Below are 22,761 nucleotides of genomic sequence, written 5' to 3'. Positions count from 1 at the left end.
AATAAGTAGTCCTGTCAAATTTGGGGTGCTTGAAAATGGGTGCTAGCATGTTTTTATGTCTCTAAAGTGAACTTTTAAAAACCGTGAAAAATCCACCTGCTGCATGCACCTGCAATCCCAAAAACACCTGACCCATACTTGTGGACCCCCAAGAAGTATTTTTCGCTACTTTTAATGTTTATCCCCCCACTTTTTAAATTTACACCCCAAAAATGACATGTCTTTTTTGGGGTGTTCTTAGGTTTTAGTTTCTGTTTTTTTTGCATATTTGTCCTTTGGGGGGCTGTCCCAAGGGGTCTGAGATGTTTCCCCACGTTTGCACCCCAAAATAAAGATTTTGCATTTCTTTTCACCAGCTATTGATTGGAGAATCATTTTTGGAGAATTGTTTCCACTTAGGCGAAATTGTCCTGGAATTGAATTTGGCGAATTTTTTTTAGGCAAATTTTTCACAAAAAAACAGGCGAATATGGCTTTTCACCTCTAATTGAATTCCCCTCTTAGATTCTCTACAGGAGATCTTAGACGCATTTCATTCTTACTATACAAACCTGTATAATTTAGAGAGATACAGCCAAATGGACAATGCACCATCAGAGGATGTAACTGCTGACTTTCTCCATGAGGCAGAGCTGCAGCCACTACCTGGCTCAGCTGCCCAATGACTGAATGAAAAGATTGGGCAGATTATGAAAGACCAGGAAATGGCTAATGAGAATATTTGTTGTACTAAGGACAATCGTCTGTTGTCCGAGGAATTTTTAATACAGGGCTTAGTTACCATGGAAGCAAGCGTTGTCATGTTGTAGTGCTCATACAGTGAAGACAACATAAAACATAACTTTAGGTAATAATGTTGCAGTGTTTCTGTGGTCACTGGTGCCTCACCCAGTTAGATCATTTGTATTGACATGAGATCTGTACTAAATATTCACATTTATCAAACAGAGGCTTCATATTCTCATAAAGCCACAACTTTATTGGATATACTGATCTTTCCAGTGCAGTGGGATTTGTCTCCTGGCTTTTACCATTTGAGTCCCCCCCACCTTGTTAAGTATTGCAAAAGCAGTGCCCAAAGCTGTCTATGGGGCCTGTGTATCAGATGGAGCTTTCCCACTGTAGAGAATGGGCTACATTTACATATAGGCGTTCACTTTACTTTTAAGACTTCACTTTTTTTGTTGGGGTGAGTCCTTATCCCAGCATCTAATTCATGATAAATACCACATTAAGGATCTTAACTATTCAAGGCTTTTATGGAAGCATAAATAAATAGGGACTTAAATCTACTGGTCCAGATGGCTTTTATGCAGCTTATTGTAAGAAGTTTGACAATATTTTGCTCCCCCTCCTACAGTGGCCACACCCCTTTTACATGTACGTGCGCACAAACAATTGGAAATTTCCAAATAGCTTAATTAGTCCATAATTACTCACCTTCCGAAGTGCTGTCTTCTTCATCGAGCATCGGGAGCCAGCTCTTCTGCAGCAGGGTGAGTATATCAGTGTGTGTGTGTGACCCCCACTGCCAGTGTGCCCCTCTAGTGTCCGTGTGGCCCTCGGAATGGGCGCTGGGAGAACTACATCTCCCAGTAGCCTTTGCCCCTCCCACTAGCCCCTGGAGCCTCCCAGGAGCCCCTGAGACTCCCAGCAGCCCCCTCTCCAGTAAGAAGATAGAGGGGAGGCCACTGGGAGCCACGCACACCACCAGAGACCCCCGGGCAAGTAAGTGAATTTTTTTTAAAAAATGTACGCGGCACGGAGTCTTCAGAGCTGAAAACCCTGCGACCACTATTTTTTTCATTGGATACCGCGGGTATCGGAAGTGCACATACCCGCAGTATTCCTAAATTGGGCGCAAGGTTTTTTCCTCGCTAAACCTTGCGTCCAATTGTATATGCCCCTTAAGGGTTCATAAGTATAAAAATACAATTTCTTAATAATCAAAGTAAAAGAAAAAAAAAGGACAAATCATCCAAATTTCACACAGAACGTATATGGAAATATAAAAAAATAAGAAATGGAGAAATAAACTAAAAAGCAATCAAATGCAATATTTGTAGTTTAAAAATTGGAAATCAGAGTTCAACTTATCTTACAGCAGTGTTTGGAAAGTTCATAATGGCAGTAAACAGGGTGTATATATATATATATATATATAATATTATATACAGTGTGTATATGTATATATATATATATATATATATATATATACACATACACATGCACACACACACATACACTGTGCAAGGGTAGAGCATTGCACAGGATGGGACAAGTATTCGGGCCATGACATTGATGTTGCATAGACCCCGTGGTTTCAGGTGACTGACACATGACTAATTTCTCCCAATTTTCTTATAAGAAATGTTGACCAATGATACTATCAGCAGGTTCTACGGCAGCTGCACAGAGCAATGACAGACTCTCCCGCAGCCATAATTGCTCTTACACATAATAATATACTGTACATGGATAAGACCATGGTAAACTATTATCCTATCAAAGCATCAGCAACTGTACCAGGCTGAGGAAAGTATGAATGAGGCGGCTGCGATACGTGTCCAAGTCAAAATCAGACGTGTATTCCAGGGACATGATGACACCTGCAGTCAGATAAGGACAGGAGAAGATTTAGGTTCTAATGGTGCCATTATAGCTACAAGTGAGACAAATACAGCCCCTGTTTACTGCTTCACCAAAAACAGACCTCTCCCCGGACCAATATATATCACCTTGGAAAACTGGACAACATGTCGTACACTTACCTACTGTTATGGTCACGGTCTAATGCACATTTTGTAAAGAAAAAAAAAAGAAAAAAATGTTTTGAATATTTTTTATGTTTTGTTTTTATGTTGTGAATTCTTTGTCTAGATGCTTATAGAGATTCACTAATAAATATATATATATACATATACACATATATATATATATATATATATATATATATATATATATAACACATAACACTCTCTCTCTTAGACAGTACCCAACATTTATTTTGGTGGATACGAGTTGGATTTGGTCCACCGGCCTCCAAGTTATTGCGGACTTGCAAACTAGAGTCATGGCTTTGGCACTGGACTTATGGACTGGTAATGGAGAATAGGGTTAAGCAACCAGGGGGTCTATTCAGCAAGCAAAATGTCACTTAAATCATGCGGAAACGATGATATTCGGGTCAATACTGACATTGTTGCTGAAGCAGAACTGAGGTTAATGGTTATGCATTAGGGACTTGGTTAGGGAACGGGGGTCGGAGCTACGGACGTTCTGTGTAAGTTGATAAACACTGTGTTATATAATATATACTATGAGGAGGCACTATCTCCTGAATTATTGTTATGCTGTTACTGAACAAACTGGATCATGACTGTATCAGTATTCTTTCAACCAAGTGATAATTATGGAGTATTTATTAACATTGCTACTTATTATACAGTATATGTTTATTTTTTATATTTTTTAGATGTATTTTCAAAGTTGTATTTTGGGTATTACATTGTGATATGCTTCTATTCCAAGGTTTGTCACCACACCTATTTAATTGTGACTTAGCACTGCAGACCAACCTCTTTATATATATATATATATAGATAGAATATATATTTACATCCTCTGGGGCCACCTACCACATATATCACAGCACTGTCCCGCTGGTCGCAGAGCATTTACACAGGACACGTTTGGACACTTATTATCGCCTGTATGTTGGAGCAGCGCAGAGCAGATTACTGGAAGCATCTTAAGAAAAGAAAAAAAAATCCCATTGGAATTTGTACTTTCCATTTAGACCAACACGTGAAAGGATTATGTGGTTTCAGAGGTACAAGTTGTTCCACCTTGTAAACAAACAGTGGAGGTTTCTCACCCTGTCGTTATTACATAAGCAGCCGGTCTTGTCCTGGCACTTCATATTGGTGACTTGTGGCAGGGCCGGTCCAGGGAACTGCAGCTTCCCAGTGTGTGACTGAGAGTACAGAACAAACTCCTCGTTACTGGTAAATCTCTAAAAACCAGCAAAGAGACATAAATTAGCAATCACACTACTGGGTAAAATGTCATTGCTCCAGCGGTGTATAATAAACCACAACTCCCAGCATGCCTTGTTAGCAGGGCCTGGACTCTGTGGGGGTGATTCTGAGATGGTTGACAAAGCTAAAAAGGAAGAAGTAACTGTGTCTCTGAACAAGTCATGCTGCACTGCAAGATGTGCAAACACATTGTATTTGCATGCAGGGTAAATACTGGCTGCTGTTGCATGTAGCCCATAAAGTCTGGGCAGCTTTATTCTTACACTGCAATTTAGATTGGAGTTTGGACACGCCCCTCCCAATTCTAACTCTCTGCACATTTTACGTCTGTCCCCACCTGCAGTGCAGAATGGTTTTGCCAATGTGCACAGTTACTTGCTCTTTTTTTTCTGCTTTACTCCTAACTCAGTATTAGGTCCTGTGTGTGTATTTCTACTATATTTTAACAGCAATAAAAATGGCCTATTCCGCAGGAGAATGCTTCTCTCTAGTATACATAGTGGGCCTGATTGTCACCAAGGCACAGCTCTGTATATGGCTGCAAATAGCAACTGGGAGCAAACTGTGCATGCATAGAAGCAAATTTGCACTAGAGAGAGAGTGAGGGACTGGGATGGAGAGTGAGGGACTGGGAGAGAGCGAGGGACTGGGATGGAGAGAGGGCGAGGGACTGGGATGGAGAGAGGGCGAGGGACTGGGATGGAGAGAGAGCGAGGGACTGGGATGGAGAGAGAGCGAGAGACTGGGATGGAGAGAGAGTGAGGGACTGGGATGGAGAGTGAGGGACTGGGAGAGAGCGAGGGACTGGGATGGAGAGAGGGTGAGGGACTGGGATGGAGAGAGGGCAAGGGACTGGGATGGAGAGAGGGCGAGGGACAGGGATGGAGAGACAGCAAGGGACTGGGATGGAGAGACAGCAAGGGACTGGGATGGAGAGTGAGGGACAGGGTTGTAGAAAGAGTGAGGGAGTGGGATGGAGAGAGAGTGAGAGACTGGGATGGAGAGAGAGTGAGGAACTGGGAAGGAGAGCGAGTGAGGGACTGGGATGGAGAGCGAGTGAGGGACTGGGATGGAGAGAGAGCAAGGGACTGGGATGGAGAGAGAATGAGGGACTGGGATGGAGAGAGAGCGAGGGACTGGGATGGAGAGTGAGGGACTGGGAGAGAGCGAGGGACTGGGATGGAGAGTGAGGGACTGGGTGGTAAAGAGAGTGAGGGAGTGGGATGGAGAGAGAGTGAGGGACTGGGATGGAGAGAGAGAGTGAGGGACTGGGAAGGAGAGAGAGAGTGAGGGACTGGGAAGGAGAGAGAGTGAGGGACTGGGAAGGAGTGAGGGTGAGGGACTGGGATGGAGAGCGAGTGAGGAACTGGGATGGAGAGAGGGCGAGGGACTGGGATGGAGAGAGAGCAAGAGATTGGGATGGAGAGAGAATGAGGGACTGGGATGGAGAGAGAGCGAGGGACTGGGAAGGAGAGAGAGCGAGGGACTGGGATGGAGAGAGAGGGACTGGGAGAGAGCGAGGGACTGGGAGAGAGCGAGGGACTGGGATGGAGAGAGTGCAAGGGACTGGGATAGAGAGAGGGCAAGGGACTGGGATGGAGAGAGAGCGAGGGACTGGGATGGAGAGAGAGCGAGGGACTGGGTTGTAGTGAGAGTGAGGGAGTGGGATGGAGAGATAGTGAGGGACTGGGATGGAGAGTGAGTAAGGGAGTGGGATGGAGAGAGAGTGAGGGACAGGGATGGAGAGCGAGTGAGGGACTGGGATGGAGAGAGGGCGAGGGACTGGGATGGAGAGAGAACGAGGGACTGGGATGGAGATAGAGCGAGGGACTGGGATGGAGAGAGAGCGAGGGACTGGGATGGAGAGGGAGCGAGGGACTGGGATGGAGAGGGAGCGAGGGATTCGGGATGGAGATAGAGTGAGGGACTGGGATGGATAGAGAGTGAGGGACTGGGAGAGAGCGAGGGACTGGGATGGAGAGAGGGCGAGGGACTGGGATGGAGAGAGGGTGAGGGATTGGGATGGAGAGTGAGGGACTGGGATGGATAGAGAGTGAGTGACTGGGAGAGAGCGAGGGACTGGGATGGAGAGAGAGTGAGGGACTGGGATGGAGAGTGAGGGACTGGGATGGAGAGAGAGCGAGGGACTGGGATGGAGAGTGAGGGACTGGGATGGAGAGAGAGCGAGGGACTGGGATGGAGAGAGAGCGAGGGACTGGGATGGAGAGAGAGCGAGGGACTGGGATGGAGAGTGAGGGGCTGGGTTGTAGAGAGAGTGAGGGGCGGGGATGGAGAGAGAGCAAGGGACTGGGATGGAGAGTGAGGGACTAGGATGGAGAGAAAGTGAGGGGCTGGGTTGTAGAGAGAGCGGAGGACAGGGATGGAGAGAGAGCGAGGGACTGGGATGGAGAGTGAGGGACTGGGATGGAGAGAGAGCGAGGGACTGGGATGGAGAGAGAGCGAGGGACTGGGATGGAGAGAGAGCGAGGGACTGGGATGGAGAGTGAGGGGCTGGGTTGTAGAGAGAGTGAGGGGCGGGGATGGAGAGAGAGCAAGGGACTGGGATGGAGAGTGAGGGACTAGGATGGAGAGAAAGTGAGGGGCTGGGTTGTAGAGAGAGCGGAGGACAGGGATGGAGAGAGAGTGAGGGACTGGGATGGAGAGAGAGTGAGGGACTTGGATGGAGAGAGAGTGAGGGACTGGGATGGAGAGAGAGTGAGGGACTGGGATGGAGAGAGAGTGAGGGACTGGGATGGAGAGAGATTGAGGGACTGGGAAGGAGAGAGAGCGAGGGGCTGGGTTGTAGAGAGAGCGAGGGGCTGGGATGGAGAGAGAGCGAGGTGCTGGGATGGAGAGAGAGCGAGGTACGTGGATGGAGAGAGAGCAAGGGACTGGGAGGGAGAGAGAGCAAGGGACTGGGAGGGAGAGAGAGCGAGGGACTGGGATGGAGAGAGAGCGAGGGACTGGGATGGAGAGAGAGCGAGGGACTGGGATGGAGAGAGAGTGAGGGACTGGGAGAGAGGGCAAGGGACTGGGATGGAGAGAGGGCAAGGGACTGGGATGGAGAGTGAGGGACTGGGTTGTAGAGAGAGTGAGGGAGTGGGATGGAGAGAGAGTGAGGGACTGGGATGGAGAGAGAGTGAGGGACTGGGAAGGAGAGAGGGTGAGGGACTGGGATGGAGAGAGAGCGAGGGACTGGGATGGAGAGAGAGCGAGGGACTGGGATGGAGAGAGAGTGAGGGACTGGGAAGGAGAGAGAGCGAGGGATTGGGATGGAGAGAGAGTGAGGGACTGGGATGGATAGAGAGTGAGGGACTGGGAGAGAGTGAGGGACTGGGATGGAGAGAGGGTGAGGGACTGGGATGGAGAGGGTGAGGGACTGGGATGGAGAGAGGGTGAGGCTGGGATGGAGAGTGAGGGACTGGGATGGAGAGTGAGGGACTGGGATGGAGAGAGAGCGAGGGACTGGGATGGAGAGTGAGGGACTGGGATGGAGAGAGTATGAGGGACTAGGATGGAGAGAGGGCGAGGGACTGGGATGGAGAGCAAGGGACTGGGATGGAGAGAGAACGAGGGACAGGGATGGAGAGCAAGGGACTGGGATGGAGAGAGAATGAGGGACAGGGATGGAGAGTGAGGGGCTGGGTTGTAGAGAGAGCGAGGGGCTGGGTTGTAGAGAGAGCTAGGGGCTGGGTTGTAGAGAGAGCTAGGGGCTGGGTTGTAGAGAGAGCAAGGGACTGGGATGGAGAGAGAACGAGGGACAGGGATGGAGAGAGAGTGAGGGACTGGGATGGAGAGCGAGCGAGGGACTGGGATGGAGAGTGGGCGAGGGACTGGGAAGGAGAGTGGGCGAGGGACTGGGATGGAGAATGTGAGGCACTGGGATGGAGAGAGAGCATGGGACTGGGATTGAGAGAGAGCGAGGGACTGTGATGGAGAGAGTGTGAGGGAATTGGATGGAGAAAGAGTGAGGGACTGGGATGGAGAGAGAGCGAGGGACTGGGATGGAGAGAGAGCGAGGGACTGGGATGGAGAGTGAGAGACTGGGATGGAGAGAGAGCGAGGTGCTGGGTTGTAGAGAGAGCGGGGGACAGGGAAGGAGAGAGAGCGAGGGACAGGGATGGAGAGAGAGTGAGGGAATGGGATGGAGAGAGAGTGAGGGACTGGGATGGAGAAAGAGTGAGGGACAGGGAAGGAGAGTGTGAGGGACTGGGATGGAGAGAGATTGTGGGACTGGGATGGAGAGAGAGCCAGGGTCTGGGTTGTAGAGAAGGCGAGGGGCTGGGATGTAGAGAGAGTGAGGTACTGGGATGGAGAGAGACTGAGGTACTGGGATTGAGAGAGAGCGAGGAACTGGGATGGAGAGAGAGCAGGGTACTGGGATGGAGAGAGGGCGAAGGACTGGGATGGAGAGTGAGGGACTGGGATGGAGAGAGTGTGAGGGACTGGGATGGAGAGAGTGTGAGGGACTGGGATGGAGAGAGTGTGAGGGACTGGGATGGAGAGAGTGTGAGGGACTGGGATGGAGAGAGAGTGAGTGACTGGGATGGAGAGAGAGTGAGGGACTGGGATGCAGAGAGAGCGAGGGACTGGGAAGGAGAGTGAGGGACTGGGATGGAGAGAGTTTGAGGGACTAGGATGGAGAGAGGGCGAGGGACTGGGAAGGAGAGAGAGCGAAGGACTGGGATGGAGTGCAAGGGACTGGGATGGAGAGAGAACGAGAGACAGGGATGGAGAGTGAGGGGCTGGGTTGTAGAGAGAGCGAGGGGCTGGGTTGTAGAGAGAGCGAGGGGCTGGGTTGTAGAGAGAGCAAGGGGCTGGGTTGGAGAGAGAGCGAGGGACAGGGATGGAGAGAATGTGAGGGACAGGGATGGAGAGAATGTGAGGGACTGGGATGGAGAGAGAGTGAGGGACTGGGATGGAGAGCGAGCGAGGGACTGGGATGGAGAGTGGGCGAGGGACTGGGATGGAGAATGCAAGGCACTGGGATGGAGAGAGAGCAAGGGACTGGGATGGAGAGAGAGCGAGGGACTGGGATGGAGAGAGGGTGAGGGACTGGGATGGAGAGAGTGTGAGGGAATGGGATGGAGAAAGAGTGAGGGACTGGGATGGAGAGAGCGAAGGACTGGGATGGAGAGTGAGAGACTGGGATGGAGAGAGAGCGAGGGGCTGGGTTGTAGAGAGAGCGGGGGACAGGGAAGGAGAGAGAGCGAGGGACAGGGATGGAGAGAGAGTGAGGGAATGGGATGGAGAGAGAGTGAGGGACTGGGATGGAGAAAGAGTGAGGGACTGGGAAGGAGAGTGTGAGGGACTGGGAAGGAGAGAGAGCGAGGTACTGGGATGGAGAGAGAGCGAGGTCCTGGGCTGGAGAGAGAGCGAGGTACTGGGATGGAGAGAGAGCGAGGGACTGGGATGGAGAGAGAGCAGGGGACTGGGATGGAGAGAGTGTGAGGGACTGGGATGGAGAGAGTGTGAGGGACTGGGATGGAGAGAGAGTGAGGGACTGGGATGGAGAGAGAGTGAGGGACTGGGATGGAGAGAGAGCGAGGGACTGGGATGGAGAGCGAGGGACTGGGATGGAGAGAGTTTGAGGGACTAGGATGGAGAGAGGGCGAGGGACTGGGATGGAGAGAGAGCGAAGGACTGGGATGGAGAGCAAGGGACTGGGATGGAGAGAGAACGAGAGACAGGGATGGAGAGTGAGGGGCTGGGTTGTAGAGAGAGCGAGGGGCTGGGTTGTAGAGAGAGCAAGGGGCTGGGTTGTAGAGAGAGCAAGGGGCTGGGTTGGAGAGAGAGCGAGGGACAGGGATGGAGAGAGTGAGGGACAGGGATGGAGAGAGTGAGGGACTGGGATGGAGAAAGTGTGAGGGACTGGGATAGAGAGAGAGTGAGGGACTGGGATGGAGAGCAAGCGAGGGACTGGGATGGAGAGTGGGCAAGGGACTGGGATGGAGAATGCAAGGCACTGGGATGGAGAGAGAGCAAGGGACTGGGATGGAGAGAGAGCGAGGGACTGGGATGGAGAGAGGGTGAGGGACTGGGATGGAGAGAGTGTGAGGGAATGGGATGGAGAAAGAGTGAGGGACTGGGCTGGAGAGAGCGAAGGACTGGGATGGAGAGTGAGAGACTGGGATGGAGAGAGAGCGAGGGGCTGGGTTGTAGAGAGAGCAGGGGACAGGGAAGGAGAGAGAGCGAGGGACAGGGATGGAGAGAGAGTGAGGGAATGGGATGGAGAGAGAGTGAGGGACTGGGATGGAGAAAGAGTGAGGGACTGGGAAGGAGAGTGTGAGGGACTGGGAAGGAGAGAGAGCGAGGTACTGGGATGGAGAGAGAGCGAGGTACTGGGATGGAGAGAGAGCGAGGGACTGGGATGGAGAGAGAGCGAGGGACTGGGATGGAGAGAGAGCAGGGTACTGGGATGGAGAGAGGGCGAAGGACTGGGATGGAGAGTGAGGGACTGGGATGGAGAGAGTGTGAGGGACTGGGATGGAGAGAGAGCTAGGGGCTGGGATGGAGAGAGAGCTAGGGGCTGGGATGGAGAGTGAGGGACTGGGATGGAGAGAGGGTGAGGGACAGGGATGGAGAGTGAAGGACTGGGATGGAGAGAGAGCAAGGGACTGGGTTGTAGTGAGAGCGAGGGGCTGGGTTGTAGAGAGTGCAAGGGACTGGGATGGAAAGAGAGCGAGGGACCGGGATGGAGAGGGAGTGAGGGACTGGGATGGAGAGCGGGCGAGGGACTGGGATGGAGAGTGTGAGGGACTGGGATGGAGAGTGTGAGGGACTGGGATGGAGAGAGATTGAGGGACTGGGAAGGAGAGAGAGCGAGGGACTGGGATTGAGAGAGAGCGAGGGACTGGGATGGAGAGAGAGTGAGCAACTGAGATGGAGAGAGAGTGAGGGACTGGGATGGAGAGAGAAAGAGGGACTGGGATGGAGAGTGATGTACTGGTATGGAGAGAGAGTGAGGGACTGGGATGGAGAGAGAGCGAGGCACTGGGATGGAGAGAGAGCGAGGGACTGGGATGGAGAGAGGGTGAGGGACTGGGATGGAGAGAGTGTGAGGGACTGGGATGGAGAGAGAGTGAGGGACTGGGATGGAGAGAGAGTGAGGGACTGGGATGGAGAGAGAGTGAGGGACTGGGATGGAGAGAGAGTGAGGGACTGGGATGTAGAGAGAGCGATGGACTGGGATGGAGAGAGAACAAGGGACTGGGATGGAGAGAGAACAAGGGACTGGGATGGAGAGAGAGTGAGGGACTTGGTTTTAGAGAGAGTGAGGGACTGGGATGGAGAGCATGAGGGACTGGGATGGAGAGAGGGCGAGAGACTGGAATGGAGAGAGAGTGAGGGACTGGGATGGAGATTGAGGGACTGGATGGAGAGAGAGCGAGGGACTGGCATGGAGTGTGAGGGACTGGGATGGAGAGAGAGTGAGGGACTGGGATGGAGAGAGAGCGAGGGACTGGGATGGAGAGAGAGCGAGGGACTGGGATGGAGAGAGAGCGAGGGACTGGGATGGAGAGAGAGCGAGGGACTGGGATGGAAAGTGATGGACTGAGATGGAGAGTGAGGGACTGGGATGGATGGAGAGAGAGTGAGGGACTGGGATGGAGAGAGAGTGAGGGACTGGGATGGAGAGAGAGTGAGGGACTGGGATGGAGAGAGAGTGAGGGACTGGGATGGAGAGAGAGTGAGGGACTGGGATGGAGAGAGAGCGAGGGACTGGGATGGAGAGAGGGTGAGGGACTGGGATGGAGAGTGAGGGGCTGGGTTGTAGAGAGTGTGAGGGACTGGGATGGAGAGAGAGCGAGGGACTGGGAAGGAGAGAGAGTGAGTGACTGGGAAGGAGAGAGAGTGAGTGACTGGGATGGAGAGAGAGTGAGTGACTGGGAAGGAGAGAGAGTGAGGGACTGGGATGGAGAGAGGGTGAGGGACTGGGATGGAGAGAGTGTGAGGGACTGGGATGGAGAGAGAGTGAGGGACTGGGATGGAGAGAGAGTGAGGGACTGGGATGGAGAGAGAGTGAGGGACTGGGATGGAGAGAGAGCGATGGACTGGGATGGAGAGAGAACAAGGGACTGGGTGGAGAGAGAGTGAGGGACTTGGTTTTAGAGAGAGTGAGGGACTGGGATGGAGAGCGTGAGGGACTGGGATGGAGAGAGGGCGAGAGACTGGGATGGAGAGAGAGTGAGGGACTGTGATGGAGAGTGAGGGACTGGGATGGAGAGAGAGTGAGGGACTGGGATGGAGAGAGAGCGAGGGACTGGGATGGAGAGAGAGCGAGGGACTGGGATGGAGAGAGAGCGAGGGACTGGGATGGAGAGAGAGCGAGGGACTGGGATGGAGAGTGATGGACTGGGATGGAGAGTGAGGGACTGGGATGGAGAGAGAGTGAGGGACTGGGATGGATGGAGAGAGAGTGAGGGACTGGGATGGAGAGAGAGTGAGGGACTGGGTTGGAGAGAGAGCGAGGGACTGGGATGGAGAGAGGGTGAGGGACTGGGATGGAGAGTGAGGGACTGGGATGGAGAGAGCGCGAGGGGCTGGGTTGTAGAGAGAGCAAGGGACTGGGATGGAGAAAGAGCGAGGGACTGGGAAGGAGAGAGAGTGAGTGACTGGGAAGGAGAGAGAGCGAGGGACTGGGATGGAGAGAGAGCGAGAGAAATAAATTATCAGGTGGAAGAGAGAACGAGTGTGGAGGGTGACAGAGAGAGTCTTTGGGAGAGCGATAATGGGATAGAGAGAGAGAACGGGGTGGGGGGCAGAGAATAGAAATAAGGAGAGGAGAAAGAGAGAGAGAGTATGGGGGAGGGCGACACCCTTGCTACACTGGACACATAGTAACCCACCAACAAAAGCAGCATCTAAAATACTAGGGGGTCTATTTACTAAGCTGTGTTAGGAGATAAAGTGAATGGTGATAAGGTACCAGCCAGTCAGTCTAACTGCCATGTCACAGGCTGTGGCCCCCATTGATAAATGTCACTGTGTATGATAAATGTTGCTCAGGTCAATCAGCTCCCAACTGTCATTTTTCTAACAGTTGACAGTTGGGAGCTGATTGGCTGGAGCACCATTTATCATACACAGGGATCTATTTACTAAGCAGTGTTAGGAGACAGAGTGAAAAGTGATAAGGTGCCAGCCAATCAGCTCCTAACTGCCTTCTCACAGGCTGTGTTTGAAAAATGACAGTTGGGAGCTGATTGGCTGGTACCTTATCACTTTTCACTCTGTCTCCTAACACTGCTTAGTAAATAGACCCCACAGTGACATTTATCACTCATTTTGGTGATAAAACTAGTTAATAAATGAGGCCCATTGTTTTAAAGAATGGTCCGTATAGTGTCATTCAAAATATTATATAGTGACCAGAGTGCAGTGTCCTGATTGTACTCTTGTGGTTATTCAGGTAGAGGACTGATGACAGTAGACCGGCTTTCTCACCCTGGTGATATGAAGTACTGGTCTTCTCCAGCTCTGTGACTGGCATACACCAATGACAGTATGCCTAGAGAATAACCAGGATCATAGATGGGACCAGCAGGAGAGGAGATGATCTGCGAGTAGGCTACTGTATGTCTAACTCTAAACGGGATGTAGTCAAGAGATCGGCAGCTGCAAGGCATTTTGTGTAAAAAGCTCTCCAAGTAATTTACTGATCTTCAACATGTAATATATTCAATATGCTAATGAAAAATAATAAGCTAAATCTGGTAACCAATACCAAACACCAAATTGGATGGCCAGTGACTTTGGTTTAGACCTACAGTAATTGGCACAAAAAGTTTGTCAATCCCCATCTAATCTGATCACATACCACCATTGTTCCATCAGATCCCTACACAGCCCGATCTTTTGGATTACTGTACGCAAGAAATTCTGTGTGGCCCGGAGATCAACCAGCCCATGTGAGAACATCTGCAGAACATATCACTAGGTCACGGGGTTGATGGAACAGATCAATGCTCTGCAGATCTAACAGATCAATGCTCTGCAGATCTATAATGTAATAATCTGCAGAATATATCACTCTGTATCTGTCAGTTGGTAGATGGAGCAGAACAATGTTCTGCAGATTTCCAGAGAGGTCAGTTATGTAATAATCTGCAGAATAGAACATTAATTATGCATCTGTCAGGGAAGGGTGGGGTAGATGGAACAGAGCAATGTCCTGCAGATCTTTGTGGAGGTTGATAAACTGCTCTTCACAAGTGGAGATGCTAGTCTGCAAAATATAGAGCTCTGTATGGTACTGGTTTACAGTGTAATGCAATTAAATAGCAAATAGAAATTCAATATACCCCTCATCGATTATACAATGTAACAATAAAACTTTGTCAACAAAACTCACTGTCTATTCCTGCAGAGCAGGTAAGGAGACAGTTTAAGAGATAGGATTTTTTTTTTTTGCTATTGTAGCCAAAGTATATCCTTAATTAATGTCTAGAAGCTCAGACAACTCCCAGAAACCTGAGAGATGTGTGGGGGCTGTTGGTATGACTCACCGGGTTTTGATCCATAGGCAAGTCTGCGCAGGTAACACTGTGACATCAAGGACTAACATGGAAAATTGTTACCTGGAAGGGATCCAGCGCACAGATGTGCAGCCGTTTATAAATAACAGAGTTGATTGATAATTTGTTCTGCATGCAGGGAGGTATTCAGTGTCTGGATAATTCCACTTATGAAGCTTGAACACGTCAGCGCAAACACTATGTGCAGCAGAATTTCAGCGCTCCAGACAGACGGAGGAAGCGTTGGTCAAGGAAAACCGTCTTTGGGACACATTTTATTATTGTGTACAAAAATGATTTGATTTATTTACTTTGTACTTGTGTGTATGCATTTGAGATAACTACTACTGTATGTGGGCTGAACAAATAGTCAGCCTTACACTGATAGCTAATGATATCATTGAGGTTCTGGTCACACAAAAGCGCTGGAAATATAAAAACTAATGGAAATTTCTAACGCGTTTTCCTTGTGACTCACCAGCGGAATGCGTGATTGATCCAAGGATAAGTCCAGTGTAGTTTAAACGGGCAGTGTGATGTATTGAGCAAATGATGGTACAGCCGTACTCGCTGTTACAGGGTTGAACAGCATGAAGTGGAGTGGGGTTCAGACATCTTTTGGATGCGGTAGCGGTGCGGGTGCTGGAACAGCGGTATTACGGGTAAAAGGTCACAGGTGTCTGGAACTAAGGCAAAGTAAGGGAGAGACATACATCTCCCACTATGTCACTCATACACAGTGGCAAGATGGCACCAGGCGGCCGGAAAAACATGGATGTTGCGAACATATGCAAGAAGACAGACAGATACTTGTATTAGCATAAGGTAATGAAATCTGGCTGCCATGGACTTTGGCACTTGAGGGCTCTTTGTGTACGACTCTGTGTACTATTTATGCCTAATGTCTAGTTTGTAGTTATAGGTCCAGATCTTGGACACCGTGGAACCAATTCTGAGTAGCACAGATTGCTGTGCGCGGACACACACTGTGAGATTTTGCATACAGAGCATGTTCGGGTGCGAATTTACACATTTTTGCGTATGTCTGTCCTATTCAGAATCGTATAGAACTGGGCCAGATCTGTCTTTCCATGAAATTGGGCGTTTTGGGGCGGCAATAATGTGAGAGCACTGAACTGCCTTGTGGGAGTGTCATGGGAGAGACCTGGGTGGGGATCAAAAGCTCCGTATGATTCTGATGCGTATGGGTGGTTGTAAGCAGTTTATGACCGATCTCTTCCATCCAGTCCCTATTTGTTCAGGGTGCAATAGGTATATTTCATTCCCTTATTTATCTGCCGCTATGTTTATAATAGTCTGTTTCTCGTGACATGATACACAGTGTAAAACCTGGTCAGATTATTGTTTCCTAGCAGCCTTTGGTTTATTATACATGACGATGTCTGCGTGGAGTAAAGTTATGATAATACCAGCAGGCGTCTTTGCTCCCCCTATAGTTGGTTAGCTGTGTATGCATGTAACATAGCCTTTCATTGTAGCATTAGCACATGAAATTGTACCGTGCTGTAGAACTGTTCCTCAGGACTTCTAGGTTAGGAGAAGGGCAGAGAATCCCTGGAGAAGAACAAGACTTAACTATCAGCAGTTTGCAATACACAGAAGGTGGATAACCTGCAGACCCACCAGTGCAAATAATGTTGTTGTTTTTTTATGTCGCTCGCCTACATTTGCGTGAATACTCCCATTTATACTGGAGTCGCATTTCCAAGTGGGAACGTCTGCAGACAATGCAAACAAAAGTCTGTTGTTTGGCAGAGGTGTAATATGCAATCCCCTTTTGGCCTAATGGTTCTCTAACTGAAACCTCATATTGGCTTTGATTCATATGCACAAGTGCCTGTCAGAAGAGCAGGACGTGAGCCTACGTCCAGCTCACGCAAATTGGGGCTAGGATTGTCCATCAATCATTGATGCTTATCAGCCATTGATGGTTTGCTGGTGATGGTCGATGGTTTTACCATTGACTGGGATGGTCTGATGGTACACATTGGGGGCAGAGGTTTGAAGATGTGCAGGTGTGTTCTGGTTACCCTAAAGATGGCCTTAGATGGTTAACCACTGAAGGCCGATGGTTTTTCCATCATTGGCGTATATTCAATGGTTCTCCTCCATCTATGGCACAGAGACCCACCACTTCTGATTGACCCGCTGCCCAGTGAGGATTAGAGCAGGGATGACCATCAGTGTGCAAAACCATCAATGGCTCCCGTTCCATCGAAGTTAATCATCAATGGTTAACCCACCGATGGCCTTCCCTAGGTTACCCAGTCTATAGACAACACTAATTGTAGGTTTGACACACTTGCAGATCTGGTTAAGTCTGCAAAGGTAAAATGAAGATGTGGCTATATGTATACTTGCCAAGTTTTCATGGCAAGCTCAGATGTTTGTAGTCACTGTGTGGTTTTTTTCATATACTTTTGTTTACTTACTGTGTTTTATACCCTAGAGTAAATACTCTTATATAAAACCATACAGTGTCACGCAACATCCTTTACTCACTTAAAATATACTAACAACAATCTAATTTGGTTAATAAGAGGTTAAGTGCTACACCACCTTACTAAAGTTATTTTACCCTAGTAATGTGCAATAAGGACATCATTTTCAACGTTAATTTAATACATGAATGAGACTTGTTAGAGCTGTATTTCTAGGAGTAGAAATTAATGAAGGCATCAGGGGGGAGTCTAAATCCATCAGGACCCACAATAATATAGTAACGCAGATCATTCTTATGAAGGATATTTCAAAAAGTGGCCAAATAAAACAAAGGTGAAATGAAACCTACCTGTCCCAATACTGCGATGCTTCTCAGCTGAACATCTGAAGTTTCCTCGACGTGGACGCGAAATGATGTTTCAGGTGAGAAGAGGACATCATCATACTGACAGGGGACACGCTCAGCGTCCACAGCGAAGAGAAATCGACCGTTTTCCAGGTCATCGGAGGACAGGGCAGCCTGCCACAGCGTGGGGTCAAACCACTGGAACTGATCCGCATCATGGAAGTTTATAAATGACCCTGTGTAATTGGAAGACATCTTAGATGCAAGTTCCTCACAAAGTCCGAGACCTTGACGCGTATTTTATGAACATGTTTTTCTATATTTTAACATGACCTAACAAACCCTGGGGGGCAGGATGCATAAAAGTCACATTCTCCGGTATACAGCAAGTCATTATCTACAACTAGTCTTCTCCTTACCTTCACCACATTCTGGATCTCCGCTGGAAGCAGACGTGAAGCCCGCACCGTGCGACAGTATAAACTCTCCGTCCATCGGCAGGTGCTGCAGGAAGATGTAACACAGATTCAGGAACTCAGGCAAGTCAATTCAAAGCCAAATTTCTCAAAATTGAAAAAATTTACATTCACAATAAAATCTTTTTGAAAACACTGTCCTCTATTTTTACGTGGCCTTAGGCCAGGAATCCACTGGCCTTCGAACAACGGAAGTTCAAATGCCATCAACACTGCGTGTCACAAGGGCATGCGCTAGACGTACGGTGGTTAGCGAGTGCCTATGCTCACGCGCAAGGATGCCGCTGAAGGACACTCCATTACCCTCAGCACATTTGGCGTTAACCTGGAAAAAATGGAGCAGACGGCGTCCAAAAAAAACCACAACACTCTTCAATGTTGATGCGTATGGATAGAATATGTCCCAGTGTCACTACATTTACACGTATTGTAGTAGCTTCAGAAAAAAAAGTAAACCCTGAACCAATATAGCAGCTGAACGTCAGACTTTTTTCTCGCCAAGTATAAAACATACATGGAATTTGACTCCGGAACCAAGGACTCAGTTTACACGCCAATGACAAAACACCATACATACTCAATATGACTGAACTAACAGAGTTGTACTACAATAAAAATACATATCAAACCACCTAAACAAGCAATTATTAATCAATGATTTAACTGCATAATTGCCTGCGGGAACAAACTATTTGCATGTCTCGAGGTCTTAACCGGGGCAAGATCTATATCATCTACCGGACGGAAGTAATTGGAACACATCATGGCCGGGATGGGCCACATCCGCCACAATATTTATGGACCGTTTCTCAACCCTCGCCGTATAGAGGTCAAGGATTGAAGGTAGGGCCACGCCAATAATCTTTCCCGCAGATCTGGCTGCTCTCTGTAATCTGGCCCGATCACGTGCACTGGCTGCACCATACCACACGATAATCGAGGAACACAAAACAGACTCGATTATCACAGAGTAAAGAGCAGCATCAGTTCCCTAGGGACATCACATTTCCTTAGTTGTCTAAGGAAATACAACTTTTGATGAGCCCTCTTAACAATGACACTTCAGCACACAAGTAGATAGGTTAGAGTCGACTGAATTTTTGCTTATTTTTCTACTAGAAGGTAGCGGCAAGAGACAAAAAAATGATGATTGGTGCAAATTGTTTTATCAATTAGAGCATACGCAAAAATAAAAATTACATTTACTGATGTTTTAACTTTTAACAAATTAAGCTTTACTGCCCCATAATCAGTCTACCCCTAAACGTCCTGTTTGAATGAGCCTGATACTCCCATTGTAGGAACGTAACCCCACTATTTCCACTATACTACATTACAGGTTGAGTCTCCCATATCCAAATATTCCGAAATACGGAATATTCCAAAATACGGAATTATTTTGGCATGACTGAGATAATGAATCCTTTGATTTTTGATGGTTAAATGTACACAAACTTTGTCTAAGGCACAAATTACTAAAAAATATTGTATAAAATTACCTTCAGGCTGTGTGTATAAGGTGTATATGAAACATAAATGAATTTCATTTCTGTACACAAACTTTGCTTGAGCCACAAAATTATTGAAAATATTGTATAAAATTACCTGCAGGCTGTGTATATAAAGTGTATATAACACATAAATGCATTCTGTGTGTATATTTGGGTCCCATTCCCAAGATATTTCATTATGATATGCAAATATTCCAAAATACGGAATATTCCGTTATCCAAAATACCCCTGGTCCCAAGCATTTTGGATATGGGAGACTCAACCTGTACAACGTTCTTAAAAAAATATATATATTATTTATATAAAACATTTTTATAATCGTTTGTATAATTTTATCTGCCAAATATAAACGTGTCCCAGGCACAGAGAAGGGGACCTCAAATCAAGATTTGCCAAGTTTCCAGAATACAGAAAGGCTTTGGGCCTGATTCACAGTTAAACGCAAACCTGGCAGTTTACGTACAACTCCGATGGTTGCCGATCGGCGTATGCATAGGATCTGAACTGCGCATGTGCCGATTTGTGTCTCCTACGATGGTCACAGTGCCCCCTGAGCCGCAGCATGTCACAGTTTTGGGCAGCGAACGGGCAGTGACAGCCCCTGTCCCAGGAAAAGGGGGTGGATCAGCCCCATTTTTTGGACATGATGAGGCCAGTGTCTGCGTCTTCTGATGCAGCTTCACTGGCCCCAGAAAGCGCGAGGCTCACCGCCATACTAAGTAACCTGAGGGATGCTCACATGGTCGACGTTCACGCAAGGGATCCGATGGGCTGCATCCTCGGACGCAGCAGGGGATCACAGAAGCTGGCAGGAGACATCTATTTACATCTCAGTAGCCATTTCGTCACACAGACTGACCGCCTAAACTGAGACACGGAACCACTATCTGCGCACAGGATCGCAGTTGTAGGCTGAGAAACGCCCTAAAAACGTCCGGGACACGTCTGTGTTTTTTGCCGCCACACACCGTTACCTCCCCCAAATGGTCCCTGATTGCCAATCACTTTGCAAAGGATCCTCACTGCAAGCGGCATCACTAAGCTACCTTGGTGCATCTGTGACGCATGTACAGTCGACCGTCAATCGCTCAGATGCGTGAATATTGGAATAGTGCACATCTCTGAATCAGGCCCTAAATCCACCGGTAAGCAGAGAAACATGATGGGGAATATGGACCTCATTCAGAGTCGGTCGTTGCGGCCGCACGGTCGTAAGGTAAAAGAGGCCGGATATGCAAATGAAGCGCTCGCAAGTTGCGTCGTTAAGATGGGATCGTTAGCTGGACGAGCGAGGGGAGGATGCGGCCGTAAGACTAAAAATACGCCCCCTTCTCGTTCCCATTACACGTCATCTCCGGGCATATAAGGATTTATCGAGACCATCGGGAGCCATCGGAGCTGGTCGTAGACCTTAAGGTTGACCATACCCTCTCTTAAGCACTACGATCGTGTCAGTGTACAAACCTCCCATTACACATGTGCCATGACGCTATATAATATTACAGCAAAATCCTGGCATAACAGTAACTATGGGCCTGATTTAGATTTGTACGGAAAATCGCAAACCCATGCGGGCGTCATCCATCACTGCTGCTCGGTGACACCATCTGAGGGGGTCACGCAGTGCGGCCTGCACCCCCCTAGTGACACCACTAAATATCAGTGTGTCACAGGTGGTGATTGTGCGAGGGGCCGGGGGAGCATTTCCATTTAGGGAAAATGTTCTTCTATTGCTACATTATCCAGAGACCTATCTAGGGACGTCAGCATCACCTGCAGGTACCAGGACAGCACGGTCAGGCGCTCTGTATTATGTTCTCACAACTTTCACCTAGCACCATGAGGGGGCATTAAATACTTCTACCCACTCTGTTACTGCCGTGCGTTACTATTTTCACAACCCATACTTGCCTACCCTCCCGATGACACAATCGCGCTGTCACGCCCCATGCCCCCAATGATGCATTACGCTCCAGGTCACGCCCCGTTTTCGCCGCAATACACCCACTGTGTGGTGGCCCGACAGCTCCCTCCTGGAAGGAGGGAGCCAAATATCGGCAACCCTGTCACAACCTCTCACTGACTTGGCCACACCCTCTACGCCAAGAGTGGGCAATACGCCATCCGCCAGCTGTTGTGGAGCTGCACATGCCAACAAGTACTGCCAAAGTTGTACTATCAGGGCATGCTAAAACTGTGACAGGACATGCTGGGATGTGTAGTTCCACAACAGCTGGAGGGATGCTTATTGCCCACCCCTGCTCAACGCCCTAACCCCCATAATTTATTTACTGGATTCTCAAAGGCTTTTCAGTAGCCGAAATGTAGGACGAATAGCAAAAGCAGCGACCTGTAACTGTGAACTGTAATCATTTCAGCAGGGCCGGATTAAGGTCTGTGGGGGCCCCTGTTAAATATGGACGATGTAGTAATGTCCCCTGCAGCAGTGCCCCCAGAACTAGTGCCCCTGTAGTAGTGCCCCCAATAGTAATGCCACAGCAGTAGTGCCCCCAGTAGTAGTCCCCCCAGTAGCAATGCCCCAAGATGTAGTGCCCGCAGTACTAGTGGCCCCAGTAGCAATGCCCCCAGATGTAGTGCCCCAAGTAGTGAAGATGATTATACTAAAAAAAAGAGCCACTTTACTTACCTTAAGCTCCGTTCCCACGTCCGCGTCCGTCCAGCTGGCTGCTCCTCTGAACTATGGGAGGGCCCGTCATGACGTCTCCCCCATAGTGAACTCCGAAAGCCGGAGCTCAGGAGTGAGCTCCAGCCTCCGGATGGCACTGTGGGGAGGGAGCCAGGCGCCCGCTGTTAACAAAATCTCAGCGGGCGTCAGCTAATGGAGCCTCCTTGTGGCGGCGGGGGGCCCTTGATGTGTGGGGGACCAGGGACGACCGCAACTGTCGCCCCCCACTTTAATCTGGTCCTGGATTTCAGACTCCTTATAGAATGGACATGGGGGTTCTATTCATCAGCACTTAATTACTATAAAAGCAGGTGAAAATTTTCAGGCCATTAATCAAAAATTGAATGCAGGAGATAACACAGATATCTCCTACTTACCTTCCTCTCCCGGAATGGCCCGCTGTCCCCATACACTAGTATCACAGATATCTCCTGCTTACCTTCCTCTCCCAGAATGGCCCGCTGTCCCCATACACTAGTATCACAGATATCTCCTGCATACCTTCCTCTCCCAGAATGGGCCGTTGTCCCCATACACTAGTATCACAGATATCTCCTGCTTACCTTCCTCTCCCGGAATGGCCGCTGTCCCCATACACTAGTATCACAGATATCTCCTGCTTACCTTTCTCTCCCGGAATTGGCGCTGTCCCCATACACTAGTATCACAGATATCTCCTACTTACCTTCCTATCCCGGAATGGCCCGCTATCCCCATACAC

The 22,761-nt window shown here is 49.0% G+C and overlaps 1 protein-coding gene across 2 annotated transcripts in view; it reads right to left on the bottom strand.

The window, feature by feature from the left end:
• The window catches only part of AMN (amnion associated transmembrane protein), a 150,644-nt gene that overhangs the window by 17,302 nt on the left and 110,581 nt on the right, over positions 1-22,761 (bottom strand). For both annotated transcript variants that reach the window (XM_088464290.1, XM_088464291.1), the window contains 5 exons: positions 17,786-17,870; positions 17,370-17,602; positions 3,878-4,015; positions 3,639-3,750; positions 2,527-2,609 (listed from right to left, as the gene is read on the bottom strand). In XM_088464290.1, coding sequence (XP_088320416.1) covers positions 2,527-2,609; positions 3,639-3,750; positions 3,878-4,015; positions 17,370-17,602; positions 17,786-17,870 — 651 coding nt within the window. The remainder of the gene's footprint in view (positions 1-2,526; positions 2,610-3,638; positions 3,751-3,877; positions 4,016-17,369; positions 17,603-17,785; positions 17,871-22,761) is intronic.

The sequence above is a fragment of the Taudactylus pleione genome, unplaced genomic scaffold (assembly GCF_031769625.1).
Source record: "Taudactylus pleione unplaced genomic scaffold, aTauple2 ptg001628l, whole genome shotgun sequence".
Taxonomy (NCBI): domain Eukaryota; kingdom Metazoa; phylum Chordata; class Amphibia; order Anura; family Myobatrachidae; genus Taudactylus; species Taudactylus pleione.
Note: the sequence above shows the minus strand (reverse complement) of the source record. Positions and strands in the feature narration are given on the sequence as shown.